The following is a 12,868-nucleotide window of genomic DNA, read 5'->3' as shown; positions in this document are numbered from 1 at the left end:
CAAAACCCTCAGTTAGTTCCTCAGAGTCCATAGTCTCTCATGGTTCAACTCCCCCTCCAGTTTCCCTCAACTCACTTCTCTCCATCTCCCCATGTCCTCTGTGTTATTCCTTATGCTCCACAAATAAGCAAAACCGTATGCTAATTGACTCTCTCTGCTTGACTTATTTCACTCAGCATAATCTCTTCCAGTCCCATCCATGTTGATACAAAAGTTGGGTATTTACCCTTCAACGGACGAATGGGTAGGGAAGATGTGGTCCATATATACTATGGAGTATTATGCCTCCATCAGAAAGGATGAACATCCGCTATGTTTTATCTTCCCTGAGCACACACTTACTAGATGGAGGATAGATCAGACCACCAGAAATGAGTAGGAGCGGGAGGAAAAGGAGGAGGAAAGTAGGACAGTAAGAGATTGTCACAGACCATTCCCAAAATGGATAAGCAGCATGTGCATGTCTGACCCTACAACTGCCACAGGGGAAAATAAGTGCAGTACAAATTCAAGATGGAAAAATGATAAACAGAATGCATGGCTTTGATTTCTAGCTTTCTGGCTTACTCCTTGGCTGCACCAACTGATTGTGTCATAAGGTAAATCAAGGATAAAAGAGAGCCACAGAGAGAAGAACTTTTTGTTTAATATCTGCCAGGGAACCTACAGGGTATTCTGAAACCATGGCAACAAATAATCTCTTTAAAGGACTTCCTCATCTCCTGGCTGCGGAAAGCATATATCAGAGGATCAATCACAGAATTACACATGATGAGTATGAGGTACATATTAAAGTAAGACATAAAGCAAGAACAGTAGAGGTTCTGGGGGCAAGAAATCATCAAAATGAGATGGAGAAAGAACGGAGCCCAGCACACAATGAAAATGCCCAGCAGCATGGTCAGGGTGACAGCACCTTTCATGCTGGTCATTTGCCGCACAGAGCTGTATCCACGCAGAGCTGCTATCTGCCTGACATGAGTCCGGGCCAGGAGGAACATGTGTATATACAGAGACACCATGAGGAATAACATGGTGAAGAACATGGAAATGAGGCAAACGATTACATAAGTAGATTCATAGTAAATGATGAAAACAATGCCACAACCTGTGCAAAAGGTCCAGATACACATGATAATCACTCCAGAACGCTTTGCTGTCATGATGTGGTGATAGCGCAGAGCATAGAAGATGGTGACATACCTATCTACTGCAATAGCCAGCAAACTGCACATGGAGGCCACCACAGAAATGCAGATCATGGAGTCAAACACATTGTCAATGTGACGCACAAAGGCATCTGCTATCACCAGGTGCTTATTATTTATTAAGTATATGATGATGGTCTCCCATGTGTTAGACATGCTCACTAGCATGTCAGCTACTGCTAAACTACACACAAAGAAATACATGGGGGAGTGCAAGTTCTTGTTCTTCACTATGGCACCTATGACCAAGATGTTCTCCAAGAGGCTGATGAGACCCAGAGTCAGAAACACTTCAACAGCAATGCCCATCTCTTTGCATGGTGAAGACTTGTTCTTGACATTTGGTTCTGAAAAGTTGCTTTCTGTGGAATTCAGGTTGAGATCCAAGAAAAGCAGGTGAAATGAGGAATTCATTGCTCCTCTTCTTGGCAACAGATTTACTGTAAAACAGGTTTTAATTCATGATTCTGAGAAATGAACAGTCTACCAAAGAAGTACAAGAGCATGCCAAACACAAGCACAACCTAAGAACAAGGTTAAATGGACTCAACACATTAACATGAGACTGGTGTTCCCCAGTCTACCTGGATCCCTGGACTAGTGTCCCTCCAACACACAGGCTTATCATTTTCATCAGCCTCCTCTGCCTTCCTTACTCTGGATTCCCATTTTTTTACATACCTCTTACTGGAGTGACCACACATGTCTGTGTTTCCAGGACAGTTTCACTTTTTATGCTCATTGTCCAGCCTCCTAACTTTGCGCTCAAAAATATCCTGAACTGGGACGCCTGGGTGGCTCAGTTGGTTAAGCAGCTGCCTTCGGCTCAGGTCGTGATCCCAGCGTCCTGGGATCGAGTCCCACATCGGGCTCCTTGCTCTGCAGGGAGCCTGTTTCTCCCTCTGACTCTGCCTTCCACTCTGTCTGCCTGTGCTCGCTCTCGCTCACTCTCTCTCTGACAAATAAATAAATAAAATCTTTAAAAAAAAAATATTCTGAACTCACAACCTACAAAGTCCCTTGCAGTCTGATTTTTACATTTCTGAGACTACTGCACTGCATTTTCCTCAAGTGAGCACAGATTTCTGAAGGATTGGCAGGCCCTCTTTCTCTCTTAAGAGAAAAAGATAGGTGCCTTCTCAACATTTGTCCTCACACTTCTTTTTTTATATATATTATATATTTTTAATTATTTAAGTTCTATTAGCCAAGGTATAGTACATCATTGGTTTTAGATACCACACTTCTAAAATGCGCTGGGACTCAGTCCCCCTAGATGTAACTGAGACTAGCCATAGTGATCTGTTAATTTTAACATAATCACATACTAAAAGTTGCCATCTGTAAGGCATAAATTAAAGTTGCACACATGTGTTAAAATTGGAGCTCATAGAATGCTGTTTTCTCCTTAATAACTATTTCCCTTGACTTCCGCATTTGAAATTCCACAACATCGGATTGATGGATTGTCTCATAAATTCCATAAAACCAGTACAAAGTACCAAGGGATTTAAATTTGCCAAACACTAGAGCAAGATACTTCACTCCTTTGTTTCTCAAATTTCTCTCCCATGATTTATATTCAAAAATGCCTTTTCCCTCCAAACTCAGAGCACATCTGGTGAGAGAGCTAGAATTTTTGTCAGCATTCTCATCATCAATAAAAAATATTTATTAACCTATAATCACTTGCTCTTTATGTCTAGTTCTATCTCAGAGATATCGACCAATTATATTATATCATATCAAGCTGTTTAAATATCCAATTAGCTCTCTTCCGCATGTAAGTTGGACATGATTTTGCATTCCTTTCAAGGCGTTTTTAATAGAAAGTGTGGCTATTTACCAGTGCTCCCCCGTGCCTCTTCTCTTGCACAGCAGTACTTGGGCTCCTCGCTGGGGACGTGGGCTCAGCCTGGGCACCTGGCATCCACCAGCTAAATGCCATCACCCTAGGATGGGATCCTCTGAACCAAGTGCTAAGGCAGCTTGAGCCTCAGTCACAGTTCCCTTGCCTTTATGCAGCCTGGCAGACCCGCCCCCCTGTTGCCACCTCTTCTGGACCAGAGTCTATGCCTTTGTCTTCCCAGCCTTGGGCTGAGCTACCACCTAGTGGTTACAGACAGAGAGCATACCCATCCTGGCAGCTCTGGCCACTGGGTCTTTGGATCTCTAGTGACACTTGCATATAACAGTATTATCCTGCTTGTAGAAAATTCTTCCCTAAAACTGCATTCAAATGTGTTTTCTAGCTGGTTGTTCTAGGCACTGCTTCTTTTCTCTTTCTATTATGCACTCATGAAAATGCTGTCAGATAGTGTGACAGCTCAGCTTCTCCCATCCCTGTTAAGTCCTTCTATCCAGAACAGTCAGTCACTGGTTCCTGGGAAACCAGAGCCTGGGAAGCACTCAACTGTGCCCCTGATACACACCCTCTTGTTGGCTCAAGACTGTCTGCCACTAGAGCAAAAAGAGAAAACGGATTTTCCCCGGCCCGATATCCTGGCTTTTAGCAATAGTTTCTAGAATTCTGCTACCTAAAACACTGACCTCTGCTCCCAGAGGATCTGTATTACACAGCCCGAGAGATAGATGCACAAATGTCTGCCAGGACAAGCTCAGGGTCAAAATGCATGGGGCTGCTTTACTACTGGAGATGTGACTGGGGCTTCACACATGGTCAGACAACCTTTCCAACAAGTGTAAGTATATAAGACCACAAACTAGGTGATCCATGACACTGGTGTCCTGGAGCTATTTTGAGATCCACAGAATGGAATATTGTGAAGAGATTTCTTTTGCTGGGAATAGTGCTTGTGTATGCAAAGGGGATGATTGAGAAGACATAAGAATATTCAAATATTCTCTACTTTTTCCTCATCTCTGAGATCAGAGAAGGCTCTGCAGAAGATTCTGATTTCCGAATAGTGTGGCAAAACTAGAGATTTCTCTTAAAGATAATTATCTGCTCTTAAAGATAATTATGTGGCTGTTGTTGATGCTGGCCATATGGTGTATATCTCTAAGCCCCGTGAGCAGATACTATTTTGAGTGCTGTACATGAATTACCTTCTTAGTATTTAAAGAAGCCATAGGAATTCAGTCCTATTAGCATTCCCATTTCACAATGCATTGAAAGGTTCCCAACACTGGAAAGAAACACAGTTGGGCTTGAATCCTGGCAACCTGAGTCAAGAACCACTTACCACCTTTTTTCTTTCTGATGATAGTGATCCAACAGGTATGAGGTGATATCTCATTGTGGGTTTGATTTTCAGCAAACTCTTACTGTAAGTCATCACTGTGTTGAAGCCCACATTAAATGTTTCCATGGGTCCAGCTAAGGGGACTTAGAGTTCTCCTGCAGAGGCACATCTTACCTAATGAAACACTGACAGAGCAAGGCACAATTACAGAAAGGTAATCACACCAACACTACCACATTCCTTCCTCAGGTAATGAAGGGAGAATATGGAGTTTGGGATTTGGTGTGGAGTTGGTTTTTTTTTTTTAATTTTTTAAAATTTCTTTTCAGTGTAACAGAATTTATTGTTTATGCACCACACCCAGTGCTCCATGCAATACGTGCCCTCCATAATGCCTACCACATAGCTCCCCTGACCTCCTACTCCCCGCCCCTTCAAAACCCTCAGATTGTTTTTCAGAGTCCATAGTCTCTCATGGTTCACCTCCCTTTCCAATTTCCTTCAACTCCCTTCTCCTCTCCATCTCCCCATGTCCTCCATGTTACTTGTTATGCACCACAAATAAGTGAAACCATATGATAATTGATTCTCCCTGCTGGACTTATTTCACTCAGCATAATCTCTTCCAGTCCCATCCATGTTGCTACAAAAGTTGGGTATTCATCCTTTCTGATGGAGGCATAATACTCCATAGTGTATATGGACAACATCTTCCTTATCCATCCGTCCGTTGAAGGGCATCTTGGTTCTTTCCACAGTTTGCGACCATGGCCATTACTGCTATAAACACTGGGGTACATATGGCCCTTCTTTTCACTCTATCTGTATCTTTGGGGTAAATACCCAGTAGTGCAATTGCAGGGTCATAGGGAAGCTCTATTTTTAATTTCTTGAGGAATCTCCACACTGTTCTCCAAAGTGGCTGCACCAACTTGCATTCCCACCAACAGTGTAAGAGGGTTCCCCTTTCTCCACATCCTCTCCAACACACGTTGTTTCCTGTCTTGCTAATTTTAATTGGTGTAAGGTGGTGTAAGGTGGTATCTCAGTGTGGTTTTAATTTGAATCTCCCTGATGGCTATTGATGATGAACATTTTTTCATGTGTCTGATAGCCATTTGTATGTCTTCGTTGGAGAAGTATTTGTTCATGTCTTCTGCTCATTTTTTGACATGATTATCTGTTTTGTGTGTGTTGAGTTTAAAAAGTTCTTTGTAGATCCTGGATATCAACTTTTGTCTGTACTGTCATTTGTGAATATCTTCTCCCATCCCATGGGTTGTCTCTTTGTTCTTTTTTGGGGGTTTTTTTGTTTGTTTTTTTTTTTTTTACTGTTTCCTTTGCTTTGCAGAAGCTTTTGTTCTTGGTGAAGTCCCAAAAGTTCATCTTTGCTTTTGTTTCCTTTGCCTTTGGAGACATATCTTTAAAGAAGTTGCTGTGGTTGATATCGAAGAGGTTACTACCTATGTTCTCCTCTAGGATTCTGATGGATTCCTGTCTCATGTTGAGGTCTTTTAACCATTTTGAGTTTATCTTTGTGTACAGTGTAAGAGAATGGTCGAGTTTCATTCTTCTACACATAGCTGTCCAATTTGCCCAGCACCATTTATTGAAGAGACTGTCTTTCCCCCCTGTATATTTTTTCCTGCTTTATCAAAGATTATTTGACCATAGAGTTGATGGTCCATATCTGGGCTCTCTACTCTGTTTCACTGGTCTATGTGTCTGTTTTTATGCCAGTACCATGCTGTCTTGGTGATCACAGCTTTGTAGTAAAGCTTGAAATCAGGTAATGTGATGTCCCATTTTGTTTTTATTTTTCAACATTTTATTAGCAATTCAGGGTCTCTTCTGATTCCATACAAATTTTAGGCTTATTTGCTCCAGCTCTTTGAAAAATACCATACATTATGTGCATTATGTACATTATTGTACATTATGCTTGTAATCATGTTAACATATTTATGCATTTGGACAAATACTAGGAGGAAATAAACAAAAATTAAAATGGGCCATGGTACTGGGCTCAGAGATTATTTGTTTTTTATTTTCCCAAGTTTTGAAGATATTATTTTCATCATGTCTGATCTGGAGTATGAGGTTTGACCTCAATCAGTGCAAAGTTCCAGTATTACCTCCTGAAGACTTGACAGTGCATACTAAATTCTTCATGACACATCCATATGGTAGAATGCTATACAGAAAGGTTTTTTTAATGTTTTGGAAAAATATATAACCTCAAGGAGAAATATTGATGGCATATGGTTAAATGCATGACCCACAATTTTATCTGGGTAAACACATGATTGACTGATTGATGGATATGGTTGTTGGAGTATATACCAACACTGTTATCTCTGATGAGTTAACAATTCCAAATGAGTTTTGTTTCCCCCCTGGCTTTTTTTTCTCGAGTTTCTAGATTTTCTATAATGAATGTATTTTATATTTGTAATTATATACTATAAATGTTATTTTAAAAATAAAAACGCTGCTGGTCTGACTCCTATCTGACCAAAATTTGCCAGCTTTCACTTTGCTCACCCCAGAAAAACAAGACCTTTCTGACATGATTATTCCTCCTGGATTCTAGTGTTTAACCTCAACTCTGTCTCAGTACAAATGCATTGGACTCTGCTTCAGCTCTAGATCCTCCTTGATTTCTGCTGGCATCAACTCTGAGATTTTCCCCTTGGTTCTGATTTTTCCTAAATTGATTCTTGGGGAGACCCAGTCCACAGAGGACTGACTCAGGTGGCTTTTTACTGCCCTCTCCTGATCATATATGGCACTATCTAGGGTGCCCCATGAAAATCAATCTCAATACATAACCCAGGAATATTAGGCTCTGACAGTTAGGAAGAACAATTCTAAAATTCATATTTTGAGAACCTTCTATTCTACCTTTTTTCTAAAGATTTCATTCATTCATTCATTCATTCATTCATTCATTCATTCTTAAACATACAGAGAGAGCACATGAATGGGGAGGGCAGAGAGGAAGGAAGAAGGAGAAAGAATCAGAAGAAGACTCCATGCTGAGTGCTGAGCTCCAACAAGGGGCTCGATCCTGTGACTGGGAGATCATGACCTGAGCCATCCAAGAGTGGGCCTCATGATTTTGCTAATACAAGTCAACAATATAGCATAGGAATCCACCGAAGGGCTTCTAAGAGAGATTTATAAAAAAGACAGTGTCCTTCTTCCTTTGGGGGGTATCAAGTGTGAATGAAACTCTGGGCTTCAGCATGAAGGTGAGGCCTTCATTGTGTATGGCAGAACAGAGAGATGTAAACAACCTGGGAATTTGATTAGCCTCTGAAATCAACCAACCCTGAACCCATTCTACTTGCTGGACCATTTGTATAGGAGAACACTAATTCCTTAAGCTGTTCTTAAGCTGCCCTGAGCCAGGGTTCCTTTGGATTGAAGTGGAATTTATCATGAATGGAATAATTTTTTGTCAAGTTGCTAATGCTCCTGTCTTCTTCAAGATGAGCATGATTATGGGGCACCTAAGTGGCTCAGTCAGTTGAGCATCTGCCTTTGGCTTGGGCTATGATTCCAGGGTCCTGAGATCGAGCCCCTCATTGGGTTGCCTGCTTGGTGGGGAGTTTGCTTCTCTGTCTCCCTCTGCCTGCTGCTCTGCCTGCTTGTGCTCTCTATCACTCTGTTAAATAAGTAAATAAAATCTTTTCTTAAGAAAGGATGAGCATGATTTTATCATTGAGACAGTGCATGATTATGCTGTGAATGAGCAAAGGCACTCTTTCACAAAAAGGCTGCCATTTGGAATCACAACAGGGCTGTGTAAAAGCTCCTGGGAAGAGTTGATACCCACTCTCTCAGTCAGCACCCACAGCACTTATAGGTTGTGAGTTTTGTGTATAGTGCCTGCTTACCTACAAAACTAGAAAAACAGCAACTTCTGTGATGCTGGCCGTTAAGAATCCCAGAAAACTGCTCCAACTTCTAGAATCTTCTGGAGTCTCTGAAATACAAGACTACTCCAGAGGGAAAACTTTCTGAGTGCACTGTTCAGGATGGTTAACAGCACTCCTAGGACATGTTGACCCAGTACAGAGATTGTTAACCATTGCAGCTTCTAACAATGGGTTTCTTTTTTTTTTTAATTTTAAAAATTTATTTTTAGCGTAACAGTATTCATTGTTTTTGCACCGCACCCAGTGCTCCATGCAATCCGTGCCCTCTCCAATACCCACCACCTGGTTCCCCCAACCTCCCACCCCCCGCCCCTTCAAAACCCTCAGATTGTTTTTTCAGAATCCATAGTTTGTTTCTCTTTCATTTCACTGAGGAACTTGGGGGAAGGAACTTCTCTGAGCTAGCACCTTGATAGCCCAATACTTTCAAACAAAAGCTGAAAAGATAGTGCAGGCTAATAAAAATATATACTGAATCATAATTTTGGAATATATTGAACAGAGTGCCATATCAAATTTCCCATCCCTTAATATGTCACTAAATCAGAGCTAATCTGTACGATGGCTTGGTGCAAATTAGAAAAAGGGGTCACCTCTGGGCAGATAGTCATACTGACACATAGCTTGGTTATTGGATAATGGCTTTATGTAAATCAGAAAAAGCCATCCCTTCTGGGAAGATAGCCCCTCATACCCACCAAGGCTGATAGTCAGCTTGAAAAACAGAATGACTTGAACACTGATCTAGTCTCTCAACTATAGCCCTTGTGCAGTGTAATGTTTGTTATAGATGCTCTCTGAGAAGCTTCTTCTTGTTACAGGAAATTGTCTCAAGTATGTCAAGTAGTACAAGGATTCAAATGCCAGGAATCCAGGAAAAGCCAAGCAATTGACCTTAGGTCCTCCTGGCTGGAAAATGGGTAGGATACCCAGATATAGTTCCTTTGGGTTCCTTTTTTTTTTTTGAAAATTTTTATTTATTTATTTTTTAATTTCTTTTCACTGTTCCAGAATTCATTGTTCATGGACCACTTCCAGTGCTCCATGCAATATGTGCCTTCCATAATACCCACCACCAGACTCACCTAACCCCCCACCCCACTCCCCTCCAAAACCCTCAGTTTGTTTCTCAGAGTCCACAGTCTCTCAAGTCTCTCTAATTTCCCCCAAATCACTTCTCTCCATCTCCCCATGTCCTCTGTGTTATTCGTTATGCTCCACAAACAAGCAAAACCATATGATAATTGACTCCCTTTGATTGACTTATTTCACTCAGCATAATCTCCTCCAGTCTCATCCATATTGATACAAAAGTTGGGTATTCATCCTTTCTGATGAAGGCATAATAATCCATTGTGTATTTCCATTCATCTGTTGAAAGGCATCTTGGCTCTTTCCACATTTTGGTGACTGTGGCCATTGCTGCTATGAACATTGGGGTAGAGTTGGCCCTTCCATTCACTATGTCTGTATCTTTGGGGTAAATACCTGTAGTGAGATTTCAGGGTCATAGGGTATTTTTAATTTTTAATTTCTTAAGGAATCTCCACACTGTTTTCCAAAGTAGCTGCACCAACTTGCATTCCCACCAACAGTGCAAGAGTGTTCCCCTTTCTCCACATCCCCTCCAGTACTTGTTGTTTATTTTCTTGTTAATTTTGGCCATTCTAACTGGTATAAGGTGGTATCTTAATGTGGTTTTGATTTGAAACTCCCTGATGGCTAATGATGATGAACACTTCTTCATGTGTCTGTTAGCCATTTGTATGGCTTCTTTGGAGAAGTGTCTATTCATGTCTTCTGCCCATTTTTTGGCATGATTATCTGTTTTGTGTGTGTTGAGTTTGAGGAGTTCTTTGTTGATCTTGGATATCAGCCCCTTGTCTGTAGTGTCATTTGTAAATATCCTCTCCCATTCTATGGGTTGCCTCTTTGTTTTCTTGACTGTTTCCTTTGCTGTGCAGAAGCTTTTGATCTTGATGAAGTCCCAAAAGTTCATTTTCACTTTTGTCTCCTTTGCCTTTGGAGACAAGTCTTGAAAGAAGTTGCTATGGCTGATGTCAAGGAGGTTACTGCCTATGTTCTTCTCAAAGATTTTGAAAGATTCCTGCCTCACATGAGGTCTTTTATCCACTTCGAGTTTATCTTTGTGTTTAGTGTAAGAGAATGATATACCACAATTGTTTATCCATTCACCTACTGAAGAACATCTTGGCTGCTTCCAGATTTTGCCAACTGTTATAAACATTTGTGTGCATTATTGAGATAAGCACCAGGTGTTTTATGAAAGTACGGAAACACTATATTGTACACCTGAAACAAATATTACATTGTATGTTAACAATTGAAATTTAAATAAAAACTTCAAAATAAAAAAATAAACATTTGTGTGAAGGTTTTTTTTTTGTGTGTGGATATGTTTTCAGTTCTTTTGGGTAAATACCTAGGAGTGTTATTGCTGGATTATATTGTAACAATATGTTTAATTTTGTAAGAAACTGCCAAACTATTCTAAAGTGGCTGTATTCTTTTGCATTCCCACCAGCAATAAATGAGAGTGCCTGTTGCTTCACATCCTCATCAGCATTTGTTGTTCTCAGTATTTCAGATTTTAGCCACTCTAATAGGCATCTTATAGTTGTTTGCATATGTTGTAGCATGTGATTTTGAACATCTTTTTATATACTTACTTGCTATCTATATATCTTCTTAGATGAAATGTCTGTTCAGATATTTTGCCCATTGTATAGTTGGGATGATTGCTTTACTGTTAAGTTTTAGGAGTTCTCTGCATATTTTTATGCAAGGGTCTTTGTATATTTCAGATACTTTGGATACTAGTCCTTTATCAGACACAAGTTTAGATAATATTTTCTACCAGTCTGTGGCTTGTCTTTTTATTCTTTAATAGTATCCTTTGCAGAGCAGAAAATTTTAATTTTAATGAAGTCCAACTTACGGATTTTTTATGGATCATTCTTTTTGTGTATATTTAAAAATGTACTGTCAGGGGTGCCTGAATGGCTCAGTGGGTTAAAGCCTCTGCCTTTGGCTCAGGTCATGATCCCAGGGTTCTGAGATCAGGCCCCGCATCGGGATCTCTGCTCAGCAGGGAGCCTGCCTCCCCCTCTCTCTCTGCTTGCCTCTCTGCCTACTTGGGATCTGTCTGTCAAATAAATAAATAAAATATTTTAAAAAATGTATTGTCAAACCCTAGGTCATCTAAATCATCTCCTATATTGTCTCCTACAAGTGGTATAAGTTTGCATTTTACACTTAGGCCAATGACATTTTCAGAGTTGATTTTTTAAAAGGTTTGAATTCAATATTTTTTTTTTGCATATGGATGTCCAGTTGTTTCTGCACTATTCTTTGAAAATTTGAAAAGATGATCCTTTTCCCACTGACTTGCTTTTCCTCCATTGTCAAAGATCAGTTGAATCTATTCTGTGTAGGTTTATTTCTGGGCCCTTTTTCTTCCTTGTTACACTGATCTATTTGTCTCTTAAAAGGATTAATTTTATGTGTCAATTTGACCAGGCTAAGGGATACCAAGATAGCTGGTATAACATTATATCCAGGTGTATCCATAAGTGTATTTCCAGAAGAGATTAACATTTGAATCCTAGACTTGAGTAAAGAAAATCCACCCTCACCAGTGTGGGTGGGCACCATCCAATCATTGAGTCCCTGAATAGAATGAAAAATGCAGAAGAAGGGTGAATTTGCTCTCTTCTATGAACTGGAACATCCATTTCCTCCTGCCCCTGAACATCAACACTCCTTGTTCTTGGCCTTCAGATTCAGGTTAGGATTTACACCATTGGCTATGTAATTTCCACCATACTGTAAATTCTTTCTCAGAAAACTCCAGAGTTAGAGAAAATCAGACATAACTAGATCCAATTTCAGCTGCCAATTGTAAGAAGTCAAATTTTCCCCTTCTTTATAATCTAAATACTGGAGATACCACCCTGACATTTCTTCTTTATCCCCTTTCTAGCCTCAAAGAAATCCAGTTTAGGATGTAGGGAGGGAAATAAAAAAAAAAAACATTATATATAACGAAAAAATCCTAAGAAATATCATGTGGTGAGGGAAAGCCACAGGGAACGTACCCGACTAAGAGGGAAAAGGAGTTGGAGATTTGGAGATTGAGAACATGCCAATCAAAAGATGCTGAGGATGTATCTTCTAAGGTTCTTTTTTTATGCATTAAATGTTTATTTTTTTATTATGTTATGTTAGTCACCATACAGTACATCATTAGTTTTTGATGTAATATTCCATGATTCATTGTTTGCATATAACATCCAGTGCTCTAGGCAAAATGTGCCCTCCTTAATACCCCTTAACCAATCCCTCCCTCTTAGGAGCTGCTAACTACATAAGCCAACTGTTAGCCAAAATAGAGACATATTAATAATAATATGTTAATAGCAGGAGACTTGAACACTTCACTCTCAGCAATAAGCTCATTTAAGCAGAAAATCAACAGAAACAAGGGCTG

At 40.1% G+C, this 12,868-nt stretch overlaps 1 protein-coding gene across 1 annotated transcript; it reads right to left on the bottom strand.

Moving 5' to 3' along the window:
- Positions 1 to 272: 272 nt before the first annotated feature.
- Positions 273 to 3,178, bottom strand: MC5R (melanocortin 5 receptor). Its single transcript, XM_032310756.1, has 2 exons — positions 3,055 to 3,178; positions 273 to 1,648 (listed from the first exon to the last, which is right to left on the bottom strand). Exon 2 carries the CDS (start codon positions 1,620 to 1,622, stop codon positions 645 to 647), a length of 978 nt encoding a protein of 325 aa, XP_032166647.1. The 5' UTR covers positions 1,623 to 1,648; positions 3,055 to 3,178; the 3' UTR covers positions 273 to 644.
- Positions 3,179 to 12,868: the final 9,690 nt, after the last annotated feature.

This window comes from Mustela erminea, chromosome 13, assembly GCF_009829155.1.
Source record: "Mustela erminea isolate mMusErm1 chromosome 13, mMusErm1.Pri, whole genome shotgun sequence".
Taxonomy (NCBI): Eukaryota; Metazoa; Chordata; class Mammalia; order Carnivora; family Mustelidae; genus Mustela; species Mustela erminea.
The sequence above is the reverse complement of the archived record's forward strand: the minus strand, read 5'-3'. Positions and strand labels throughout refer to the sequence as shown.